Source organism: Thunnus albacares, chromosome 2 (assembly GCF_914725855.1).
Source record: "Thunnus albacares chromosome 2, fThuAlb1.1, whole genome shotgun sequence".
NCBI lineage: Eukaryota > Metazoa > Chordata > Actinopteri > Scombriformes > Scombridae > Thunnus > Thunnus albacares.
This window is the reverse complement of record NC_058107.1, coordinates 34,366,662-34,394,583: the sequence shown is the minus strand read 5'-3', so window position 1 is coordinate 34,394,583 and position 27,922 is coordinate 34,366,662. Positions and strand designations below refer to the sequence as shown.

The 27,922-nt window shown below is 38.4% G+C and overlaps 1 protein-coding gene across 1 annotated transcript in view; it reads right to left on the bottom strand.

The window, feature by feature from the left end:
* rasgef1ba (RasGEF domain family, member 1Ba) overlaps positions 1-27,922 on the bottom strand; it is a 147,215-nt gene that overhangs the window by 83,303 nt on the left and 35,990 nt on the right. The window contains exon 3 of the mRNA XM_044332179.1: positions 21,947-22,000. Within this exon, the coding sequence (XP_044188114.1) occupies positions 21,947-22,000 (54 nt within the window). The remainder of the gene's footprint in view (positions 1-21,946; positions 22,001-27,922) is intronic.

The following is a 27,922-nucleotide window of genomic DNA, read 5'->3' as shown; positions in this document are numbered from 1 at the left end:
TGTGTGTGTGTCTGCAACCCGCCACACAATAATGATAATTGACCAATTAGGTGGCAGAGAGAACCGTAAACACCTGGGGCTCATCCAAGAAAGGTGAAAAAATTACAGAATAATCAGACAGAAACAAGACGAGCTTCCAATCAACCAAGTTTTCGTTTTTTTTGTCAGGTCATCGATAATGTCACACCTTCCTCCCACTATCACACTATTTAAATGAGGAAAGTGACAATTTACTGTTTATAGAATAACAAGGTTCACTCAACAGCAAGGGAAAAAAAAGTTTGAGATTGGTTTAGTATCATTTAAAAACATGAGAATTTGTCGGTGTCATACAAGTTAACTGTATCATTTCATATTTCCGTAAATTTGTACACTGGACTACTGTTGTGCAGTTTGCGTTTATTTGTACCGACTGTGCTGACTGATGCTAGCTGTATGTATTGTTATGCGAGTGTGCCAGTTAGTGCCAATTAGAGGCGTTCGGTACATGTTCAAACAAATCAGTTGTCAGCTCAGCCATGATTCACAGTATGTTACTTCCTCATTAAAAGCTTATTAAAAGACTGCAAAACCCACAGATACGATCATAATGTGATAATTACTGTCACAAATAAGCGGCTGCTAAGCTGTTAACCTTACAAATAGTGCTCTACACTACCTAGTTTAGTGCTGAACTGAACAGGAAGACAGGAGTCGTGGTGTCATGTTTCTGTCCACCTGATCAATATTCACTCTCTTTTAGCTCTGTTTTTGCTCTCTACCAACTCCTGAGGGAACTATCTGGCTCTTTAGCTGCTAAATGCTCCACTATGTTCACCAGCTAATTGCTAACTGTGTCTGTTTGCTGTTTGGTGCTGAGCAGGTAGTGTACAGTGACTTTTTAGAGCTTATTCTCTGAAAACAGCTGCCAGTTGTGGCCGAAAACAATGCTATGAGAGCGCTGAGAGTGAACCGAAACAGTAAAGTTGCAGCTGGACAGATAAAACAGTGAGCTGAAACTCGTTATTAAGCTCCGTAAAGCTGAGAGGAGCTGCAGAGTCGCTGATAATTCTATGTAGGTTCATCACTATGAACCACAACCAACACATTACACACATTACATTACATTTTGTACACTGTAATAATAAGAAATATTGTTTATAGGCACTATAACTGTGATGTCTTGCTGTTAACGGCCTTGTTCACTGATGATGAATCTGCAGCCTGTTGAACTTAATTGTCAAATTTATTAACAATAGTTAGTTTGAATTGAGAAATAAATAGTTTACTGAAATAATAGTTTCAATAGAAAAGGAAGCATAGTGTTGAGGGCGGTAATATGGTGCATAAGAATACAAAAAAAGGAAAAAGGAGTGATCTTGTCACACTGGTCTCCCCCTAAATCAAGTGGTTGCTTCCAGTTTTACCACATTAAAGATGTATGAACAGACTTTAAACATCACAAGATTTTTACTGGTTAAGATGATAAAATCTATTGTGTAATAAGGTAAATATTCAGTGTGATGTCATTTGCAGCCCTACATGCATTATATTAGTTTTCTTACTAATTGTTTACCGTCATGCAAAATGACATCAAGTCGTTGGTTAGAAACCAGTTTGTTATTAAATGTTATTCACATGTTTAATTTATACCAAATCTCATCCTCTGCACTCAAGACTTTTACTTATATAATTATTCATCCACTCATTTCTTCTCATTTTAGCCAAGAAAAACTTGCTAGTTGTGCTAAAAAACTGCATTTAAAAACCTTCTGCAGATTCTACCAGAACATTTATTTTTCACGATGAACAAATTAAAACAAATTGCGTCTCTACGAGATGAAAATGAAACGAAACCGCTAATGAGAGAGAGTCGTATTATCAGTAGACCTCTTCACCCGAAATAACATCAATTATTCTAAATAACCGGGAGTCCCCAGGTGCTTCACATCCTGCCTGGATGTGGCTGAAAACACATTTCATCTGTGGTAAGATTACTGGGAGTACTGGGAGTGCCAACTTTTTATAGTAACTAGGGAGCTTGTTAGTGATTATCATTCACTTTAATTAAACATATTTATTTATATTTCATTTAAACAGCTGCTAGTCATGTGTTTTGTTTTTTTTAAAAATACCTTTGATGAATGATTTCATTGATACGTCCTCTTAGATCATAGAACTCATATGGGAATCATGTAAAAGTTCATAAGTTCATCTTTAATGTGTTTTCCCGCTGCTTTCTTTCGCAGGTTTGACTTCGCTTCATCTCTGTGGCTTCGACCCTTTCAAGTCTCTGCCAAAAACATTAAGCTCCTTTGAGTAATTGCAGTGAGAAGAAATATATCAGTCCCATCATGGTGTCGAACCGTCCTGCGGTTCGACAGGGAGTTGTCTTTAATGTCGTTGAAGAGTTACCCACCAAAAACCGCAAATAAATATCTTTTTCTTGAGTTGCAATATTTAAAACGAATAGCAGTTCAACTGGAGGTCGTATGAATATTGATGGAGTCGGATGCAAAAAACATCTGGATCACCATTAATGGGTCTCAGTATGAATAAATATGATATTTGTGCAGTAAAAGAGGATATACAGGATACACGTATCTCCTGCTACTGTTAAACGTATCCCGACCCCAAGAGACAGTAGTGTCTTTTCTTCTTTGACACTGAAGAAGAAAACGACTTGTTTGTTGGGTCAAAACATACAAATTTGACTCTTTTAAGCTCTTTTTTTTAAGTTCTTACGCCTTTCAATCACAAGAACCTGTCCAATCACAAGAGTTAGAAGTACACAGAAGTTTATATTTGCCTTTCATTCACTATCATCATGATAAAAATGTCATGATAATTATCACATTATTACATTTTAACACAAATTGAAAAAATATATAAATTCGTTATGGACAGGCCCACTGTTGGTTTTTTCATTGTATGTATCCTATCACTCAGTTCAGGCAAATTAGATGTTCTTATCTAATATATAAAAAGAGCCGCCCCTTCCTCGAAATGGTACAACCTTCAAAGCCCTCGTCTGTTCGCTTCGGAGTTTGCTTCGGTTCGCTTGTAGCCTACTACCTGCCTCTCGCCTGAAGTTTGCCATATCAGCCTGCTTTAACAAGCTGTTTTTGAATGAGGCATAATGGCAAGTAAGAGACAACATGAATCTGGTGCTGAAAAACGGAACAAGACGAAACTGAGAGATGAAGCCTGTGCATCCCTTGCTGGTAAGTCCATGTTTTATCATTCTGAAATAGGTCTAATTGGTTTGCTAACACTCAGTGATATTGCTCATAGCTAACGTCAGCAACCCGAGCATTTGGATTTGATGTAGCTCTAAGTTACATAATCTAGATTTCATAATGCATGTCTTTGCAAATAGTTGAAACTTGGGGATAGTCACTGTAGATATTGGGCACCTTATATGATCTCAAGTCAACAAAATTCCAGTTAATTGAATTGGAAGTCAATTGACACAATGCCCCTTAGCCCCGCCCCCATGACCAATTATGCTTAGGGCCCCCAAATGGTTAGCAGCGGCCCTGTGTGTGAGACCACTTTTTTATTGATTGCCAATGTAGCTGGCTTGAGACTTTTAGAGTTTCATAATTTTTCAGGACTTCTTCCAGTTTATATATAAAACCTATATGATATATAAATATGAAACAAAATAAATATAAAATTCTGAGGGAAATACTAAATTCTCTCTGTTTCTTCTGCCACATTTTAAAATACGGGACAAAATATTGACCAACAAATCCTCCTACCTTCTACCTAAACAACAAAATCTACTAGTTGAAGTTCAGAATATTATTACAGATATTAATATACTGCCACAAATCTGTGGTATATTAATCTTTGGAGTATTGTGTATTTTTGCCTCCAAGAGAAGAACCGTTTCTAACAGACAAACATGATACTTAATTGAAACCGACATCGACTGTTGATGGGACAGATTGTCTGTCTCAGGTTAAAGAGGATAATAATGATATGATTGGCTTCTGCACTAATACTGAGCTCCCTCCAACTCCAACTGCTGCTGTATTATAAGTTATATTGCCATGATTTTAATCATTCCACGGAAATGTTATTGTGTTGGCCTTTATAAAGTGTAAGTACACACAAAATCTTTTTCTTTAACGCTGCACAATTAATCACATATGTTAGCATATGATATTAATACAGGTGATTTTTCCAACAACATCCATATTGTGTGTAAAAAAAATGCTTTTTCTGCTCCAAATTAGCTTATAAATAGTGAGTATAAATAGCAGATTAACCTTAGACTCTCTCACATACAGCTGCTGGGGAGCTGGAGAGACGACGTCATACATGAATGAGAGATTTATTCCTTTTATGTGGCAGTAAACGCAACACATGGACTCGCCGATAACCCCCCCGACATCACACACACACATACACATGCATTTCGAGTGTGTAGTTATGCTTCGAGACAAATGAGTATAAAACAAACAAATATTCAGAAACAAACAGTAACCGTGGAATTTTACACATACATTCTTCTTCGATCAAAACTAAACAATATTTCAAAAGAGACCAGAGACAGAAGCTGTTCATCAGAGACAGACTGCATCTACAGAAGGAGATTTAGAGGATCATCTAAAAACGGAGCAGATGCAGCAGACGTTCAGGCCGGCCCGACGGTTTGAGAGACTGTGAGCTGGAAAAGGAGGCTCTTGAAAAAACAGGTGGAGAAGATGGAGGAGTTCGCCACCAAACTGGAAGATCAGATGATACAAGACATGGAGCTCAATCATCTGTTGGTGCAGGAGCAGACGATAAGGCTGCAGCTCCGCAAACAACTGGAGGAGACAAAGGAACAGCTGGCTCATCAGAAGTACCTGAAAGAAATGTTTATCAAAAAAGAGAAGGAAGCGCGCAACGAGCTGGAGAGGCTGAAGAGGCTCAGTGACAAGGAGACCATCGACGCCGTGAGGATCGCCGCTGAAATTGGAAATAACATAAAGAAGAAAAAGAAGAAGGTGCTTCAAAAAGAATTCGAGGAGCTTAAAGTGGCACACGTTACCAGCCGAGAAAAGTTCTCAGCAGAGCTCCGAGCTGAAAGAGAGAAAAACAAGGCTCTGCAGCGAGAACTCAAGCAACTGAAAGTTTTATATCAGACCAGCCCAAAGTATGAAACCGAGCTCAAGGCTGAAAGAGAGAAGACAGATATCCTCCAGAGAGACGTTCAGTCTCAAGCTAAAAGAATGTTAAAAGATCCAGAGCTCATAAAGCAGCCGAGGGCTGAGAAGGACACCTGGCTCGGACGGATGGAAGAGGAGATCCAGATCCAAACGGAAGTGGAAGGACGAGGTGGACAGCCGGGAAAAAAACCTCCACGGTATTCACAATGTCGAGCTGCCAGAAGAAACTCTGGGGAGAAGCTCCAAAACAAAACAAAATAATCTTCAAATTCAGAAACTGTATTCAAAGAAGAAGAGGAAGAGAAAGAGGAAGAGGAAGGAGTCCAAACACACCAAAGACTTTGACACTTGAGAGGACTATTTGGGGCACAAGTTTATGAAAAGTCAATAAAACCAAATAAATAAATAAAAATTCTGACTGTGACTTGTATTTGAGCTGTTCCACTTGTGTTGAGTCTAAACTCTGAATCAAATGTAAAATACTGAAAAAATACTGTCTTCATTTATTTTAACGGCAAATATTAGAGTTGATATCTAAAGTTCTGTATCAGTTAGTGATAAAGTAGTGATCAGTCAACAGGTTCACATTTTAAAGACTTCAACTAAGTACTTGGACATGAAGGTATTGAATGTAGCAGGACCCTGTGGCATCAATAACCAGCGATGCAGGATGATGTCAGCCAGACGCTATTATTATAATACGCAATAAACCTGATTTTAACCTCGACCCCCAACTGGACAGATGTTGTTGGATGTTCAGTTTAGGAGGGCTGACGACACTCGATTAATTTCAGTCATGATAAATAATGACATAATAATAATAATCTACAGTGGGCTTGTTTTAATATTATTAGCGTAGTACTTTACATGTTGTGGAAACTGTAGTGATAGAAACTGCTGTGATGTTGTCACATCTTCTGAGCCACCTGCAGCTTATTATTTTTCTCTTCTTGCTTTCCATTGAAGTAACACGACCATTTTCCTTTTTTTTGCAAAATTTTTGAGGCTGTGGTCATCGTTGTTGTTGTTGTTGTTGTTTTAAACAATTTAATCGTTTAAATTGTCCAATACAAGCACAGACTGAAGAAGGCATAGCAGAAACATCTGTGCATGTTTTTTCCCTTTGTGCTTGTATTGGAGAACTTAAAAATGCTTACGTCAAGTGTGAGCACTCAGGTCTCGTCCAGTCAAACCAGACAGTATGAGCATAAAAATTGTACATTTTGGCTGAGAAAAGGGTGTTTAAAACATGTAGTGAGTTGACACAATGTACAAGATTAATAAAAAAAAAATACAGCATCTGCCCGGCACAAAATATGGGGCATTTTATCTCATATGTTGCCCTGCGCTGCTGTAGCAGGAAATCCTGAGGTCACGACTCCAAAATGATATAGTTTATAAACCCTTTTTTAATATTTGAATCACAGATCATGTCTAACACCATCACAAATAACTGTATCAACCCCTTCTCATTAGGTCTCGCAGGTTTGGAGGATTTGGTTTGCAAATGATGCCCCTCACCCACCGACCCACACACACACACACACATACACACCCACCCACACACACACACACATACACACACACACACACACACACACACACATACATAATCCAACCTCCCTGTAATAAAACAAAAAAAAAACTGCCCTGTCAATCAAACCACACTGAAAAAGGAACAGTCAACCTTCAGTGACATAATGGATGAACACAAACAATGAAACTGCTAATTACACAGTCATTAATTATCTGGCAGCTTTACAATACGGCCCTCTGGATCAGAGAAGTGAAAACAGTCGCTCTTATTACGCCTCTGCAAACAACTGCACACTTGACCTTTTGAAATCAATGAAAGCAGCGCGCTTGGCATTTTACAGAGCTGCCAAAAAAAAAAAACAAGGAAAAAAAAAAAAAACAGCTCACACCTCCGGGAGCTCCGAGCGAAACGATTTGGCAGCTGTGAGATGATTCGTTGTTGAAGCAAACGGGATGAAAAACATTCGAGAGGTTCAGATCATGTATGTACATACAGTATGTCTACTGAGGAGGATCCAGCTGTTAGATACATTGTTTAATATTAAAATGTTATTAATTTTACTGTGTTCATGTTTTAAAATGTTTTATTCCCTCTTATCTATCCTATATGTCAATGTCTTTTATCTATTTTTTATTTAATTGTATTTTAAATCAATTTTATTGGTTTCGTCATTACATTTTTTATCATTTTTATTTTATTTATTTATGTATTTTCTATCATTTATTTAGATAATGTAGATATTGAGGTCCCAGTATTAATAATAAGAAAATAAATGAAATTTAAAAAAAAGAAGAAAACATGTCACATGACACAAAAACATAAAACATGTGTGCAGTGCTTAAATATATAAACGGCTGAGTAAGAATCAAGTTCATTAATCTAAAATTGTTTTATTGTTTGCGTTCGTTCTGTCTTATTATCAGCTTGTCAGTCATCTGTGAAGCACTTTGGATTGCACCAACATGTACGAAAGATGCTATACAAATAAAGTTTGATTGAAAATAACAGTAGTTTGGTGGTTTAATGTCATACAAACATATCGACAGGAATATAACACTCATTTCGTCCGGTATTTGCAGCTGCTGTCATGTGACAAATGAGCCAACAGCCAGTTGTGCCAGACAGTGCGTGCGAAGTTACACAACCTTATCCTGTTGTACAATTTAACAAATGACTTAACAAATGTAATCTCACTTAACTGAATAAAAAGCCTTTTGCTCGCCACAGGCCAGAATTGATCATGAATAAAACATGAGTCAAACCCTCCGCCCCCTAAATATTAAGAGAGAAAATCCCCCTCTTTGAGGCTAACATTTATGATTTGTGTCTCCGTACAGTACAACGGCACACAAAGACCAGCTGCTTATTATTTGATCTGGAGTCCCATTTATTAAATAACTAATGTATGCATCGTGCAGCCCGGAGCATCTTAAATGCATAAATTTAAAACAGATTTTACGAGGCTTTGTGTTCGGACGTGATAAGAGATTTTTTTTTTTTTTCTCACCTCGAGGCTTCAGATGTGATTTTTACAGCTTTTGATATTAAAGGACAGTTTGGACAGAAAGAAATAAAGACGTGCTGACTGCAGGGCCGCGAGACAACACAAACTAAAGTAAAATGCATTTTTGCATATATGTGAAGTGATGTGTCTGCATGTCCTCAACCGTCCTCTAACAGTAAATGTTATTTGCCACCATTACAACAATACTCATAATACTCAAATGTTTTATGGCTGAAAGCGTTTTGTTTATCTCACAAGTTTCAGGCACCATTTAAAAGCTCCTAACAACTCAAATCTGGTCAAACGCAGTAGAGAAGCAGACTTATTGAATATATAATATCATGTTTTCATGTTTCATTGCTGCTTTAGAACCATTTTCCTTCTTGTTTCCTTTTCTTTTCATTTATATCTTTAATTGTATGTGCTCAGTTATAACGAAAAATGTCCTAAAATGTTCACGTTAAAATGTTTTAATGAGAATTTTTTCTCCTTTAACTACTTTTCACATTATAAAAATATATTTTATATTTTGTGTTGATTGATGATGATATTTTTTATTATTACTGCATATTAAATGATTCTATCTTTCTGTCATTATAACCACATATGAAGGTTTCATGTTATAACAACAAACCAACTTTTGTTATTACAAAAAAAAGTTAATTATGTAAGAGATGTGTTTATTTTGTGTAATAATGACAAAGTTTCATGGTATAACAAGATAAACTTAAAATACATTTCTTTCTAATTTGGCCTCAGGTAAAAATGAGAAAAAATATAATAATAAAAGGATTTAACAAGGATCTTGTTAAAATTAGAGAATTTGGTACATTGGCAGCAGAAACCTACAATAATCTCAATAGTTTTTTGCTCATAAATACATTTCTTAGGGCTCTTTCTTTCTTTTTTCTTTGCTGTTACACTCTGTACTTCTTTTGTCTCCCACTTCCTGTGTTATCATCACTTGTGCCAGACTTTCATCATAAAAGCACTGTAGAAATACAGCGAACAAACAGTCCCCGTTTCAAAGCCACAAAACTGCTTTTGAAATTCTTCTTTTGCATAATATCACAAACGGTGCGGATTCCGATAAAACACACACATTTCACAGCATTGTTTTGATTGTTTTTTCCCATCCGAACCAGGAGGTGAAGCTTGGTGGTTCCTCTCATAATGTCAGCTGACTAATGTTGAGTTTGAGCTTACGGATCACTGCCTAAACTCATTACCTTCACTGTTCCCACCACACTAACTGCTGACTGCTCGTAATTAAAGACGTCTGATGCTGGCATCATGATCGAAGTACATAAAGTGTGGTATCACAGCAACTCATACAGTGTAGTATTGTATGCTCAAAATACAACTTTCATAACATTTTACTATTTTATTTTTTAACTTTTGGAAAGCATAGATTAGCAGTGCTGCTTGCTTTTATCTACGCTGTTCCATGATATCCTGCATTTCTCCAGAGCATTAGTTGTTTCCTCACAAATTAATGCTACATGTCCACATTTAAGTTAAAGTGGCTACAATTTATATTTTTCATATATCAGTGTATCAATTGACGATGTGTAATGTGGGAGGCATGACTCGTAGTGATGAACCTGCAGAGCATTATCAGCGACTCTGCAGCTCCTCTCGGCTTTACAAAGCTTTATGATGAGTTTCAGCTCGTTGTTTATCTGTCCAGCTGCAACTTTACTGTTTAGATTCACTCTCAGCGCTCTCATAGCGTCGTTTTCGTTTTGTTTTCACTACCTGCTCAACACCAAACAGCAAACAGACATGGTTAGTTTTTGGCCGCAGCAGGCAGTTTGCAGCCTGTTTTCAGAGAAAAAGCTCTAAAAACCCACTTTACACTACCTGCAGATTTGACAGATATTCTGGTTATTCTGCACACAAACTACACAAGCACGTATGAAAACAACGCTGCGAGCATGGAAGCTGTTTATCTACATAGACACATTATTGAAAAGCAAGTATATCACAAGCCTTATGTTGCTGATGGTCTATGAGGTTCATCCCTCTATTCAAGCATCAAAACTGCTTTTGCCAGTGTCTGGTCGGGGAGAAAAACGTAGAACCTCCTTAAATTTGGGACTGAATGAGGTAAAACACTGCTCTAGCTTCTACTGAGCAAATTTATCAAGATAATTTTGTGATCGTGCTTCATGAGACAGAGCAGTCCAGCTTTCTACTGATGCAGAACTCACAATCGAGGAAACTTTCACGTTTTTTTCACATTTCTTTTAAAAAATTCACTGTATTATCTCATACTGGTGAAGACATCTCTATACCAGACTATGATGTGTGTGGCGTCTCAATCAGAAGGGACTCTCTGCTGCAGGCCCACTTTGTGACTTACAACAAAAAGCTGCGTAAATTTTACATTTTTAGTACAATTTTAATGCTTAATACAACTTTAAAACATTTGCATTTCTACAAAGTGTGTCACGGGCAGCTGTTTGCTTATGCAGATGTGTGAAATAATTCTTTGTCAGCTGGCCGGTATAAATAACTGATATAAGCTGAAAAATCATGTTGGATGTTTCTAGATTTGGCCTGAGCTTGAAACACAAGTTACATAAGCTTTTTTAGAGCTAACATTTAATAATGAACTTGCTATGTTCAGTCATATTCATACAGCCAACCTGAAGTCAAGCTTTAATAAAGATAACCCTTCTTATTGGGGTTAAATTGCTTAAACTGTTCAGTGCAGTCCTGAGCGGCGTTCCTTCCACAGACAGGTCGGAGAGTCACTAAGCCAATTTCATTTCCTCTTGGATTACTGGATTTGGAGAGAAGGAGGGGGGGCGGGCAGAGGGGTGCAAATCAGAATATTAGCCAAGGTAGTAATTTGGACCCTCTGTTGTGCAGGAAGTCAACAGAAAGGCAGACAAATTACTATTGGCCGAGTGCGAGAGGTGTGTCATTCAGCCTTTATGGAAAAATCCTGCAGAACGGCGATCAGAGAGGACGACTCCCCTCTGATCGCCGCTCTGTCACACACAGGAGAGGAAACATCTGCATGATTAGATGCTTGTAATCGTTCCACAATTCGAAAGTTCACTCACTGGATGAAACTGTCATCGTCAATACAAAAAGCGAATCATATTGCAGGCAGAATTTAGAGTCAACAACGATGCATACATGTGACGGTGTGACGAGAGGGTGCACATCCAGATATAGATCACGTAATAGCTGCACTATAAATGATGTCAGTCCATTTTTAATCAACACCCGTTATAACCTCTGCATTTGAGTACATCCTCATCGGTGTCACGGTTTGCCGTCTGCAGATGTTCGGTCAAAGATAAGACTCTAAAGGTCAGGAGTCAGAATGTAACTCGGTCTTTGTTGTCCCAAAAACCAGGAAGTTCAGTGGAAGGATTTGGTGCAGAGGTGTCAAGGCCAAAACATCCATCTTCAACTTTTCATCAAAGGAACCAACACTTCGGGTCACAAAACAAACATTTACAGAGGAAGATCTCTGCGCTCACACCGGGTCTGCAGTGAATGTTGTTTATCAGAGAAGAGGGAGATAAGTCACTTTTTAACCTCTTAAGCTTTTTCCCTGACATACTTTAGTGCATTTTTTTTCCATGCAAGGTGTGCAACATACAAATATGCACAACACACCAGATTATTAAAGATGTTCTGTTTTGTTTTTTTAAAGAAATTTCCTGTAGTTTTGTGGCCACAAACCTGCAGCGAGATAAACAACGAAGAAGAAATATGGATTCTTATTCTTATACCTGGAATTAGTGGATAAAGCTTATATTTGCTGATTATGAAGATAACTTCAAACTGAGACATTTTGTCATGCATTTTTCTTTTTCCTCATTAACTGATAACAAAACTATAGTGTCACCAGCAAACTGAATTAAAACCTCCAGGAGAAATAAATCACCACATTCAGCAAGACAAAGAGAAGAGTCGATGCTATTTTGACATAATAGGTCATCACTCCCTTTAGAGAGGGAACAGTCAGTACTTAAGAGATGCACATGTACTGTATGCGTGTGTGTGTTAGCACGCTTGCATGCATGTGTGTGTGTGTGTATTTGTGTCCATAAAATGTAGGACATACACTTCCTTTTCTTAGTTCAAAGCACAGGCATGTGGAGGATTAAACAGCATATCATTGAATACCAGGTATTAAATGAGCACAGCAGGAACACACGCACACACACACACACACACACACACACACACACACACATCAAATAGAGTACAAGATGAGCTCAAGGCCAATGCCCAGGCCATGACTAATAATCACAAGACCAGCAGGCCCTGAGACACGCTCACAAGTAGCTAACCGCTCAATGTAAACACATCCAAACACATCCACACGATATTCCCACTGCTAAGCCAGCGAGCTAATTTCATCCCTCTGGCGCAGTGTTTATTTATGTGTGTATGTCCGTGTTAAGAGACAAGCATCCCGCTATGACAAGGTTACATAACATCTGAAGGCATGTGCGTGCGCATGTGTGTGTGTGTGTGCGTGTGTGTGAGACACTGTCCGGTCTGATGACAACAGAAGGTTAGCAGAGATCACACACACACACGAGGCTCAGGGCAGCAGCAGCAGAAGGAGGACGTTGTGCAACTGGTCTGTTTTCAGTCTTGATTTGATTGATGGCAGATTGTCAGAAAACAGAAACAAAACACAAAGCTTTCATAAAGACTGAACTTCCATCTTTTTAACCTTTTTTTTTTTAAACATGGAGGCATTGATCATGTTAAAGACACTGTCAACATGCAAGAGACGAGAGAACAAGCTTGATTTTTAACAACGTGACTCTTTCATGTATATAAGCTAGGAAACTATGATGCACAGCATAACTGAATGTGCTTATACATCTGTAGCTAAGCACTGAAAACTGCCAACTGTCATTGACATTGAAATTCAAATCAAACAAGTTCAGGGTAAAAGTTTTGCCTTGCAAAGCTTAGCTGCTTTAGCTCGTGTTTCTGCTCGTGATTGGCAAATTATAACATCTTCGTTTCCTGTGTTGCATCATCACCCACGATGAAATAAAACACAGTGGTGTTTTTGACAATCAAGTGAAATACAGAGATGTTTGCACCTAGTGTAATACATAAACACTGGATCAACTGTTTGAATGACAAAAAGAAAAGTCAAATAGTATAAGAAGCAATAGAAAAATATGTACAGCGAAGATTTAAAATCAGCCGAACAGATTTGTTTTGTAGCTTTATGTTCATTTATTTGGATTTCCTCATCAGCTGTTTAGCAGAACAACAAGATAAAACCAGATAAAAGCCGAAAGTCATGAGGAAGAATGTGGCTCTTTGTATGTCTGTCAAGCAAAAGGCTCAGCCGCATGCAAACCTCTGCGTTTTCATATTTGCAGCCGTCATGCGGCTCCCTCATTAGTCGATCATTCACTTCCTCTTCCGCCTCCATCCAAAACACACCAGTAATCAGATAATTTATTAAAGTATTAATAAAGATCAGAAGAGCACGGAGGCAAGTACAAAACAACAGCTGCACAAAAACACAAACATTTTTTAACAAACAACCATCACATGTTAGAATTTACTGCTTTCTTCTTCTACAGTAACGATGTTTCTGATTGAACTTTTGCAACACTGTACACTGTAAAAGATTATTTATCTTTGGACAAGTTCTGGTTTGGTTCTTTTTTTAATTGACAAGAGTGGGCGATAATAATAACATGTCTGCACACTGCACTGTGGGATAACTGCACTCAGATTTTGAGCATAATAAATGACGTCAACTGACTTTATGAACATCTGCCTTTAATATTATTAATTCAACAGAGGGAAGCTAAGTGCCAAGCGGAGCCCCGTCACCAACACAGCCTGGGTCAGGAGTTTAATTCCCACCGGGGGCCACCCGTGTTAAAATGTCGTTGGTACTGTACGGTGCTTTTGGAATAATCTGTCCCTCCAAATGGTGCTTATGACATGTGGGCTCTAACAGGATTACACGTCCGACCTGACTAAAATGTCAGCGGAGTGACAACAGTTTTCATTCTCTAAAGTATTGTGCAGACAGCTGCCTTCCAACAAGCTGCTCGTCAGCTTTGGCAGTCCAACAGAAGAGAACGATGATAAACAGAAAGATAAACAGGAGGGATACTCATATTTAGAAAATTAAATCCTTGGTTTCCTTTTTTTTCTGTGTTATGAAGTTGTTTGAGTTATGTAATGCATCATGTCTTTATTCATTTTTCTTGAGTCCATTGCTGTGATATCACAGTTTAGACTTTTTTTCAAATGAATTGACACTTAAAACTGCTCTAAATTGTATATTTTTTATTATAACAATGATTAAGTATATCTGTCTAATTCATATCTGTAGTGACACACTCACAGAGCATTATTACCCAACACTGCAGATTGCCCTCAAGTGGCCAAAAAACAAATCATTTGATGCACCTTTAAACTGCTTGAAGTGTTTTTGAGCTGCTAACTGATTTTACTGTACAGTACAGCATCAAAAATGGTCAGAAAAAATATCAAGGAAAGCAGGTATGACCCTTTAAATTAATTTTTAATGAAGTTAAATAGGGTGTTCAATAGTAAAATTAACATCCATAAAGGGAAATTCAGACACCGTTCAGTCAGACTGGATCCAGTTTAACAACACCAATCCTGCCAAGGAGTTAATATGAAGTCATGACATTTGAATCAGCCTTCACTTAACCCAATTACTGGTTTATTAGGTTGCTTGTAACTTCAAAGTGTGTTTGCATGTCGTAACCATGACTTCTCGACCGATGCGGAGGTTCAGTATCTTGTGTGCATCGCTTTATTTGGCAGTTACCGCTGTTTAATACGCTCGCTGAGTGCTGTCGGTCGATTCCTGCCTGCCAACTTTGTTACACAGACACAAATGGACGAGGAGGAAGAATGCTGCGGCGCTCCGGTTTTTGGCCCACGTCCACCTTCACAGCAGCGGGTTGCTGATGTTGGAGGAGGATCAGGCATCTAGAAGAGTGCACTTCGGCCTCTGATTTCTTTTGAGAAACACGTTTACATAACCGGTGCTCTTCTATCAGGCTTATGCAACCGTCCTGGATTTTAGAGTTAAACACAAATCGTTCATGTGCCACATACTGGTCATACCTTTCTCCGCATGGTTACGTAATGGATGCTCTGGGTCTTTGACCTTAGAAAAGGGTGAAGAGACCAAATTCATAAATGAACTGAGGGTAAGAACATATTGTATATTTTGACAGCAGAGTGGCCTTATGGTCAGACACAAGTTCATTTCCTCTAAACAGACATTGTTGTGTATCTGTTCAAGTGCCTTTCAGCAAAATGCTAAACAACAGAATCGGCTAAATGGCTGGATTTCAATGAAAACAATCACAAACAATAAACAATTCTTATTAGTGCTGAAATGATGAGTTGATCAGACACATCCCACATTTTGGGAAATGTACTTATTCACTTTCTGTCTGAGAGTTGGATGAGAAGATCAATACAACTGTCAAGTCCGTGCATTAAATAGGTAGCTTGAGCCAGGAGGTGATTAGCCTAGTTTAGCTTAGCATAAAGACCTGAAACAGAGGGAAACAGCTAGCCTGGCTCTCTCAAAAGTTAAGAAATAGGACTGTCAACACCTCTAAAGCTCACTAATTAACTACATGAGATTTGATTTTTAACAAGTGAGCTTTAGAGGTGCTGGTAGGCATGTTTGTCTGTATGCTAAGCTAGTCTAATTGCTACCTGATGCTAGCTTTGTACGTTAATGCTGAAACATGAGAGTGGTATCATTCAACTCTCAGGAATTCAGCGAATCATGTCAGTTTATTTCTTTATCAAAGATGCCAAATATTCACTACTTCTAGCTTCTTAGATGTGAGGATTTGCTACTTGTCCCTGTGTTATCACTGTAAATTGAGTATATTTGGATTGTTGATTGAACAAAATACGCACACATACGCAATTTGAAAATGCCACTGAGGCTCTGTGAACTCTGTATGTTTCCATTTTCTGACATTCTACAGACCAAACAAGTAATTGTTTGAGATTGAAAGTTATTTTTTTTTACCTTGAAAACAGTAATTGACAAAACAATTTCACGACAAGATCCATTTAGTGGCTGTTCTGGAGCTTTCCATTGTATCATCTGCTGTTTCCAAGGTCAAGAATGAACTTTCAATCTCAACTTTTAAGTAAATGTGGACAAGAAGTCCTTTGAAACACTCAGAAAAAAATAAATCTGAACATTCACAATTCCACTCTCCTCACTACCAAAGACCCAGCCTTCATTTAGATTCACAGTATTTGCTTTCTCAGTCAGCATCCGCCTTGCGTTGCCATGGGAAACCCAACCCTATTAACAGTCAAAGGCTCCTGATCCATTACAAGCCATTTGGTGCTGTTTTATTCATCTGTTTATTCATCTTTAATTAAAATCAAAGAGCTACATGACTGTTGACAAATGACTGCAGTAAATTATCTGTCATTAAATTAAAGCAGCCATCAAGTTAATAGCAGCAGCATCAAAGGCTTATTCGTCTCAGGCTGCATATCAGATGTTGCTCCCATCGATTTGGCTTTTATGTGCATCTTGAGATTCAACACAATTTTCAGAAAATCACTGGTTGTAATCTCAATAACATGAAATTCAGCAGGCTGGTTGCAACAGACATGTAAAGACACTTCTGATCTTGGTGTTTGAGTTTGATTCGCTTTGAATAGAAATTTAAATCTGCCTAGAACCGCTGTGTCTGTATATCCTCGTTAGTCTAAAATGCTGTCTGTACATCTCACATGTGCCACATACAGCTGATGCAGACATTTAAGCAACTTTACTTGTCTGAGATCTTCCGACTGGTTTTTAACACTATTTGGGTTCCTACTTTGCAGCTACGTGTTGTAAGGTCTTGATGTACCATACATACTGATTGTTGCTGGATTCAATGGCAATGTTGTATATTGTAGAGCTGCAATGATTAGTCAATTGATTCGTAATTGGCAACTATTTTGACATGTATATAGCAAAAATGCCCAGTATTTGATGTTTCTAGCTTCTCAAATGTGATTTTTTTTTAATTTTCTTTGTCATATGACAGTAAATTGAATATCTTAAAGGGTTGGTATTGTTGGAAGACAAGAAAAATGAGCTTTGGGATGGATTAGGGTGATGGTGGTGGGAGCAATCCTGTGCTGTAAAATTAATTCTATCTCCTCTGTCTTTGAAATTTTGAAATTTGCAGCTCAAGAGTTGTTGAAGTGGAACCCGTTACTACATCACACCAGATAGTTAAATTAACTCTGCAGGAAGCTTTAGCATAAGCCCAATGCCGCTATGCTGAGTGCGTACGTAACTTCTGTAGTCGGGAGTTTGCATTGCAGCTAGATGATGAGCAAAGCAGGACACTGGAAGTGTTGCTAGTTGTTCAGCAGCTAAAAAGGCTTAACAGCCTTCCAGAGGATGGAAATTTATGTGAGGAATGGCTGGAATTCATTTTTGGAGACCATCGTCCTTCTATCATCCACATTAAGACAATTATAAAGTCAGCCAACTATCACCTGAAGAATATATCAAGGATTAAAGGACTTCTGTCTCAGCAGGATTTGGAAAACTTGTCCATCCATTTATCTTCAGTAGACTTGACTACTGTAACGCTGTCTTCACAGGTCTCCCTAAAAATCGATCAGACAGCTGCAGCTGATTCAGACGCTGCTGCTCGAGTCCTCACTAAGACCAAGAAGGTGGATCATATAACTCCAGTTCTCAGATCTTTACACTGGCTTCCTGTCTGTCAAAGAATTGATTTTAAAATACTGCTGTTGGTTTATAAAGTACTGAATGGTTTAGGACCAAAATACATTTCTGATCTGCTGCTACATTATGAACCATCCAGACCTCTCAGGTGGTCTGGGATCAGGTCTTCTTTCTGTCTCCAGAGTAAAAACTAAACATGGAGAAGCAGCGTTCAGTTTTTATGCTTCACATATCTGGAACAAACTCCCAGAAAACTGCAGATCTGCTGCAACTCTCAGTTCTTTTAAATCACAGCTGAAGACTTTTCTGTTTGCCTTTGATTAAACCAAATTTGAGGGTTAATATTTTACACTTCACTGTTACTTTTATTCTCTTGTTTTATCTGTCTTATTCCCTTTTAGCTTCTTTTTATTTCCAAATTTAACACTTTTTGATTGTTTTTATATGTCTTTTTACTTGTGTTGCTTTTATATTCTGTTTTGATGCCTTTTATGCTCTATGTAAAGCACTTTGAATTGCCTTACTGTTGAAATGTGTTATACAAATAAACTTGCCTTCTGTTATCAGCAAGTCTGCAAGCTGACTGTCTGCTTAACGAGACTCAATGCACTGCTGGATTTTCTACTTTTTCCATCTTCAATCTTCGGGTGAAGTTTTAAAACAAGCGCACTTGTAAACATTGTTTCTGTCTGTTACTCAGTTTAAGGAATATAATATATCATTATTCATTAGGTCGTATTCCAGTCGGCTGGGAGTGAAGGTAGTGGCCACACCTCCAGCCAATCGGAGAAGATGGTTATTATAAATGTTGATTTTATGAAAATAGCTTCCTGGGCTGCAAGGAAAGATGGATTTAGAGAAATCTAAACAACTTTTGGTGAATAAAATGTCAAAAATTACTGTGTACTTTGTAGAAGAAACATTTCTGCTTTTGTTTTTTAGTTGTTTTCATCATAAAGGAATGGGTATTTTGGGAAATTTGCTTATTTACTTTTGCTCCAAGAGTCAGATGAGAAGATAAAGTGCAACAATATGAATGTCTTCCAGGAGAGACCTGTCTGAAAATGTGCACCGTCATCTTCATATTTTACGAGGATCGCATTTCCCCCCTCTTACAGACAAACTGACACTCTCAAAGGTTTTTCACTCCGCCTTCGAGTATATCATGTAGTACAAACTAGTTATTTTCTAGCATAACAGGGGCTGAACACAGACATGAGAGATCTTCTCATCACACTTTAGGAAAGAAAGTGAAGGAGCGTATTTCTCAGAAAGTTAAACTATTTCTTTAATATTACAGCCAGTACAAAGGCACTGTACACATTAAGTATATAATACTTTTTGATAAAAAATCTGATATGCTTAACATGACTGCGCCAAGAAAAAAGATGTTCTAATGATCATTAAACAAATTCTCAATACAGTCTCATCTGCCTTCACTCTGCTGTACAAAACGTAGAGAACAACAGTTTTGGTTTCACTTCCTGGTTCATTTATATGAAAAGGTTCATGATCAGAGTGAGACGCAGCTGCATGTTGGGTTTATCCACTATACCACGATGAGTACAATGTCCATAAGGGTGAAAAAAAATCAATTAGGATTTAGTCACAATTCTGGCTTTATTATTGGATTAATCCCACAAAGCCTCCGATGCATGAGAGTTAAGCTGTCTGTGGTGATACCATGGCGGCTGTCTTCTCTGGCTGCCCGTCCCACTGAGAGCGCTATTGTTCAGCATGCATAATGTTAGCATAATCCTCGGGCCAGTGCCTGCCCCCGTTCCACCTGTGCCTTCACACTTCTGAGGCCGAGGTGAAATCCAGGAGATTTCAGTCAGAGAGGAAGAGAAAAATGCACCTAGACTCTCAGTTCTCCAGGAAAAAGGAGATGAACCTTGAGTGGATTATCTGCAAACTAGCTAGAAAGAAAGCCGGGTATCATGAACCCTAAAAAGTTTGATTTGTGACCTGCTGATGGGTTGCAGTGAGGTTATGTGTGACAGAGATTTTATAGCTTATTTTAAGCTTTTTCATCTAATGAGTTTGAATCTGTTCAGATTTGTTTTTACCACTTCACAAAAAGGCCACCTTTTACTGCAAAGAATTAGGTTAAAAATAAATTGATTTGTTTCCCTTCATAAATAACCTTCTGGCTTCTTAAAAATCATAGCAAAATCTTTTCACACAGCTACAAACTGGTGCCCACAAGGTAAATTATTAAATTATTAGGGTTCACTTGGTTTTTGGTCCTTGACAACCAGGTTAAATAGGAATCTACTGTATATGTATAGTGGAAATTGGGATTCAGACATCATTATTACCAATGGCATTGAAGTCAATATTTAGGATTTTTTTTTAACAATATTTTGAGGTCTTAGTATGTAATTTTTACAATGGATTTAGCTCCAAAATACAAGTTTACTGATTCCTCCTGATTTTTTCTACATGATAGAAAAGAGCACGATAACATAAGGGCACAATCATTCCTCACAGAAGTTACATACAGTCTGCTTAATCATTTCAGTTCCCAAAACACAGCACTGGACCTTGTTATCTCTCAAACATTGATTGACAAGTCTTCAATTACACAAGACAACGACCGGATAATGGCCCATTAAAATGTCAGTTACAGCATCTTTAGCTTCCGTAACGTGATGTATTTTCCAGTGAAACAGGACTTGAACCTGCCATCACTCACAAATTGATTGACAGGTCTTTCAAAACATGGACTAATACATGACAACAGCTGAATAGAAGTTAGTAATGTTTTCTGTTGCTGTTCAAGGCTTGTTTACATCATTATGTTTAAAACCGGCTGTATATTCAGTTACCACCAGTTGAGAAACACACAAAATGCTGATTTCCATCTAAACCATATTTTAACTGTTGTTTATTCTCTCCTTGGTGATGTAACACTGACAGTCAAATACACGATTTCTATCAAAAAGCCCTTATAGGTCTCACATATTGGTTTAACCTGATAAAAGGACTCTTTTTGTATGAACTTGTATAAAAGAGGTTTTAGGCTTTCCATCTTTCCCGACATCAACGATCCAAACCTTAATGAAGACTGAAGTTCCAGACTTTGTTCCCCAGAACAGCTGAAAAACTTGGACAAGTTCCATCTAAACTAATGCCACCAAACATCAATAATCCAGTCTGGCTTTGGACCAGGTTTGACTCTTCACAGTCTCAAAGGGTTTAAACAGTCTTTAATGATTAGGCTCTTCCAACACGTATTGTACCTGTGAATCAACACTGGACTGCCCACCCACCTGCTGCAGTCTATTACTTAGACTCTGAGAAAAAGCAGAGGAAGATTCTGCTTAATGGTCACGGGGCCCAAGGGTGCTTTGGAGATGAGGCATAAAGGGAAGCTTTTATTGTTTTCTGATAAATGGGAAATGGATGAATCCATAAATCTGCTGGTTTCTTTCAGTGCTGCTGGGCTAAGTAATTAAATAAGTCATGTGCCAGTTGGCACAGGCTCACCACAGACTCCCCTCCTCCGATAGATCTAGCCAGGCAAACAACCGGGCAGCTTAATAATTTCCTTTGTTGCTGGTTAATTGGCTTTCTGTGGCGTCTGCCATCGACCATTTGCATTTCACAACAACAGAGAGACCGAGGAACTCTTTATGTTCCATCAAAGCATGGCATCATCAACAAAGAGACAAGATTTTTGCCATCTGTCATGCAGGAGAATGTATGAATGGTGCTGGAAGAGGACATTATTTAAAACAATGTATTAATGTGAAAAAAACTCCAACATATTTAGAGGGTAGACTCAGCTCTGAAAACAATAAGAAACACACTCACAGTAATATTACACACAAACAAACACACACACACACACAGATCTGTTGCTGCTTTTGTGAATTTTTATCCTCAGGAATTTTGGGTTAATTAAAATGTTCTGCTTTTCAATTAAAAAAACAACTTCACCCTTACGCCCCCAAAACACAAATGTCCTGACTTTGCAAGCATCATTATCAAGTCATAACAAGTTTCTTATAGAGGTGACTCACCAGTCTGTTGTCAAACGGCGCTCTGTCATTGCTTAATGTTCCAAAAATAGCTGGCTGAAGAGAGGAAAGAAAGGTTTTGTTAACTTTCATGCAAACACCAAAACATAGTAAGAAATAATTAATCGTTGGTTTCGATCAGCAGGTTTAGATTAGATTATACTGGGCCCATTTTATGTAACTGGGAAGGAAAATTATATGGTTATTTATTTTCAAGGGAAAGTTGATTGTGCATGCTTTTTCCTTGTCAATACCAGCCTCAAATCAATTAACAGTAACAAACCCTGGACGTGAGGTCTGTTACACAACACATACTGAAGGTTTCTGAAGGGACTTTTTTAGCTTTCTGGTTACATCCTGGGAAATACCCATCACGCCACAGAAGAAATGAGGCTTTGTGACTGAGAGGGAAAATACAGCAAATCCAAGTACACCTTGAATTATGTAAACCAGATACACCTTGATATGGATGACTATGAACCTTAAAACGGGACACAAGCACATTTCCAAGTCTATGTTTTTATTCCGGGGCTCTACTGGAATATATTTGCATGATTTAAAGTTCAAGAAAACTCTTTATTTATCTTATACTGGCTCTTTATATAGCCCCTCAGTTCAGCCTCTCTCTACAACAGGCTGCTTCAGTTCCTGTCTCTTTAAGGGGGCCCCCCCCCCCGAAGATCCCACTCTGTTCTGATTGGCCGGCTCCGGAGACTACTTAAATAAACAATAGCAGTAAGATTTCACTTCTTTTATTCAAAATTGAAACTTCTCAAATACTTGCGTACATGTTCGAGCCCAAATCTGATCCGAAATATGAGCGGACAACATGAACAACCCGTGGAACAACCTTTGCTACAAAGACCATGAAATAGCACGAATAGTAGGTTTTATACGAATATTTGTTTCATACAAATATTTTGAAAATTATTTTGTTTTTGGGAGGAAAAAAAAACCCCATATCAAATACCAGTATACCAGTTCACAGGTCGGTTACATTGTTATCTCAGTCTCTCTGCTCCACTGTTACATCTATCAGGGGTAAGTCCCAAGGGACTCTCCATAACCTGTTGTTCCCCTTCTCCTTTCCACAAAGTTAGGTTGTAAAAAATAAGCAATATATGAAAAGTGCAAAGCAATAATCACCTTTGAAGTTCTTCTACATGTTACATGGTGTGCTGTCTCTGTATTATAGGTGTATAAATAGGTAGAGGTCTGTCTGCAATGAGGTGATGAGTAAAGTTTTAGCTCAGTCGTCTATGATCTGGGAGACTCCTGTTCAAGACCTGGTGTGGGGACCTCCTTCGTAAGGTAGTTTATTCATGAACACTTATTGTAACACTTTAATTTTCTAAAATTAAAAGTGTAATAAATACAAAAACAGGATTTTTAAGCCTCTTTCCACTTTTATTTGAATACAAATACAAAGAATTTTGCTGCCTCAACAAATACAGATACAAATACAAATACTGGGATCTCTGCACATCCCGACTACCAACAGACGGCTGTTTGTGGGCATGTGCGAACAATCTGATGTCATCACGAGGAGGAAGTAGAGGTAACTTTTCAAACAAAGCATTCAGAGCAGGTTGAAGCCCTGGCCTTTGGCTTGCAGGGAGCGTTTTTATATATGTTCACCTCAAATTTTGGAACTTCAACCATGTTTAACATCTGACATTATAAAGGTATAAAAATAAACAGAAAATCACAAAAAAGCATGATATATCCCCCTTCAACAGACAGATCTTATTAGGTTTTTGGGGGGGCAAGAAGATTTAAATTCAGGCAACAAGGTGGAATGTGGTGGAGCCAAAAGCCGACAAGGAAATCAGCAACCACCCAGGCTTACTCAGATAGCCTGAGACACCTGTCAACCAAGCTTAACATAATCAACAAAACAAATTCTGCATTTACTCTCAACCACAGCTGGCTGAATGCTTTGCTCAAGGGTGCACCAGCGGTAACTTTTGAAGGAGAGGAATCTTTTTTATTAACATTGTTTATCAAAGTCTGTTCTCAAATAACTTTTATCTACTATTTAAGAACTATTTATTTGCAATTTATCAATTATCAAGTCTCTTTTTATTTGTGTCTTTACTGGTTCTTTGATAACAACTCAGTATCACCTCTTTATTATCATTACCTCATTTCAATATATTTGTTAGTCTTAATGTCTTTAAGTTGCAATTTAAATAGTCTTTGAACTATTTTAGGCCAAAAAACATTTTGTTTATGGTGGTTTGATTTACTTGGCTGCAGGAATTTGGACTTCATCTTCACGTCACCTGAGATTTAGCTGCAGCTCAGTTTGATAAGTATGATTGACTGTGGTAATACTAAATGACCTGTGATGAGGCCATTTCAATTCTACAAACTAACTAAAATTATTGTCCCTATACTGATCATTAGTCTGTCAGACACAACCAATTCAACCGAGGTAAAACAAATCAATCTTCTAAGCACAAAGCAGCAGCCAAGCACAAACCTGCTGAGCCGAAGGCATTGAAGCTTGAGCAAACTGGCTGCACGGGGGTAAAATAATGACGCTAATAAAAAATCCAAATTTATTACAGCGGGACAGGTGCCTTTGCTGAGAGTAATGGTAGTCATCTGCATTTAATGTGGACCTGAATGTTGGCGGCACGTACGGGCTAATTAATGTTGAAGCTCAGAATACAAGAAGAGCCAACGGAGCAGAATAAAGTGCTTCCCTTTGCAAGTCAGATGATGACCCAACGCTGAACAAAGAGCCAGATCTCAGGGTGTTCCTCTATGCAGTTATATAGTCTCTACATGCTGAGAAATAACCAGATTAGAGCTCTAGTAAAGCATATTATCAACAGTGTTTGTCGCGGCATTCATGGAGAATGGAGATGAAACAATAAACATATTTATTTTCTGTTTGCTGTGAGAAATTAGGAGAGCAAACGAAAGTGATTTTACAGACTGTTGGTTCGGCTCCCTCATGATTAGCATCCACAACTCTTTTACAAATTAATCACAGACAAAACTGCAGCCAGAGAAATGAAAAGGTGCATTCTTCCATTGGTTATTCCTATTATTTTGTATCTGTATCTCCCTGCATCTGAAGAAAAAAGTCCAAACTCAGAAGTAAATTTTCAAAATCTCCTCTCTCTTATCAAGCGGAGTGAAAAATAACTGACCCTGCAGCGCCCACTTCCATGTACTGCTGTCAGGGTGGGCATTCACTCAACTTTAATCTCCTCAAGTTGAGCACTGGCAGGGATTTATGGGTAAAAGCCTACAGCTGCATGCTGTTGCATAACTCAGCCCTATTAGCCAACCTGTTTCTCTCTGACACAGAAACAGGAAATCAATGGGAAAGGCCACTTTGATGCCGCCACGCTAGCTGTTGTATTTGTTCTCCTTTCGGTCGAGGTGGCGTGTGTTCGATTTAGTGTGGGTGTGTGCGTATCTTTATGTGTCAGCGATGGGGGGGAAGGAAGAAATCTTGAAGATATTTTTGAACTGAATAGTCAAACATATGATGCTTGGATGAAAAAACGGAAATGATCTCTTCTCAGGAAATGACCCTGTCTGATGCAATAATAACGTATAGAGGAAATCCTCTTAAGCCATATTAGTGAAAAGAGGGATTTGACCGATTAAATCCTGGAGGTTGCAAGCAGTTTACATTATCTAGCCAGAGGATCAAGAGATCAACTCATATTTCCAAATACAACCTCTTTTCACTGCAGCTACAAGAGTCATTATATAGGGCTGCAGCAGACCATCCCGTGCATGAATAATTCCTAAAACTAAAACGCAAGTAATAACCAATATAATTTCCAACCCGCTTGGATAATACCAGCAGAACTAGTCGACTTTTGCTCTCGATCAGACGGCCCTCGGCTTCGGGAGTGGACATTTTTGTTTCGGTGTGACCGTTGTAATCTCAGACCTTTTTGACCCCTCTGCTGCGCCAGCAAGCTAGCTCTGTTCCCTCATATCACTTATCCTTATTAGTTATTAATACAGGCTCAGGCCAAGTTGTATGAATCATTTATGGGGTAGTGCAGAGACTAATTGAAAAGAAAGAACAGATTGTGGTAAAGGTCGTCCGCTCAGTCTGCTTTTTTTTTTTTTGGAATTATGAGGGAGAAGCAGTGAAAGCTATTAAAAGAAAAGCCACAAGAGTTTTTTTTTTGTTTGTTTTGTTTTTTAAATCAGGCTGCAGCGACTGGCAGGCCTTCTGCAAACAGTCTGAGTTTGAAGTAATCCTATTTGAATGTCAAATCCATTAACACAGTTTTAGAGAAAAGTGTTGAGTTTCTGTGCCAATGAGGACACAGCGTCTCTGTCTGTCTTCAGAACATCACGTTAAACTGCACAAATTAGCTCAGTTGATGTGTCCTTGTTACAATTTTTTTCTTTTTTCCCCCCAGTATTTTGTACACATTTGAGCAGTGAAGCAGGTGCTTGGTTTGAATGAATTCTACTCTGAGGGGGTTGAGATCTACAGCTGCATCACAAATCCGGTCATCGCAGCAGATGACGGAGAATTTGCTCGCACAAAAATTTCAAAGTGTAAAACAGGCTAAACACCTGCAAAAGACTGTTGATGCTCCATCTCAGAACAGCACTTAATTAGTAAATGCAGATTAGGTTGGTAAACTCACTGGATGCTACCTGCTCAGCACCAAACAGCAGACAAAGTTAGTGACTAGTATAATGCCTAAAAACATCATAACCAGGACTGGTAAAAGTTGCAATGGAGCAAACATAAAGTTTCAACATTAAAATGACTGATGCCTGCTGTCCACTATGAAAGGTGTCCAAGATTTAGAGAGAGAGAGGAAGGAGAAACAAAGGAAGGATGGCACGGTGAAGAAAGCAATAAACGTGCACACGTCTATTGGGGAACATTAGAACATCCGCTGTGCCACTCAGCACTTTCCTCTCCAGTCATAAGATAATTGCTTTGGGGACTTGGACCTCAAAGCAGTGCTCCTACCTTTGACCTCTGACCTGTCACATCCCACAACCGCAACACTGGTGATAAAGGATGACCACAGGGAGACTACTGGCCTGTGACATCTGAGGAAAACTGGGTTATTATCATGATGACAGAGGCTGGCCTGAACTAGAGATAACGCAGTGAAGTTCCGTGTTTACAACAACGGAAACCTGGGCTCTTTGACCAGTCTGACTCCCCCTCTTCATCCTGCTATAAACGATTATCTCTGAAAAGTCAAGTTGCATTTTGCTGTGCACATACACATTGTCTAATTAGTGATCTTTGTTTTTCTGTGTTAGCTTTCACTGCCAATTAAACTCCACAGAGAGACAGCTCCTCCATTAACTTTGTGTCTGTACAACAGTCTGCATAAAAATGATGCAGGCTGATATACAGTAGCATATGATACAGCTAGTTAGTCAGTAAAGTTTCTTCTCCTCCTTCATTTTCTTTACTTTCATTTTTTAAAAGTCATGTATGTGTGGTTAAGTTGTGTCATCACAAATATTTAAATTAGCGCATGATGTCATCGATCAACTTTTCAAGGAGGTTTCCACTGAAAATAGTTGGCATCACTGCACCCTTTTCCCAAATAAATACTATGGACTAATTCTAAGTGGGTTTTGATTATGTTCATAGTGTGTTCACACTGGAAAAAGTGAAAAAAATTAAGTGTAATAAGACTAAAAAGCTCTTGTTTTTTTGACTCCCATTTAATTGCCCCCCCCACAACCTCCTACAGTTTGAGCAGTCTATCCAACTGAACCTTGTCTACCTTGTCCGAATCCAGCTTTGTGCTTCATAAAATAAGAAAAGCAGCCGCACTCAGACAGGTGTTGTATAGAACGTTTGGAGGTTGAGCAGAGCCAGTTCAGAACAGATGTAGACAGCTATCTGGAGGACATTTCACTAGAAAGGAACTTACGTAACAACAACCATCTCCAAAAGAAGTGGGCAGCCTCTGCCAGAAGAGATTAGGTCAAGTGTACACACCGCAAAAA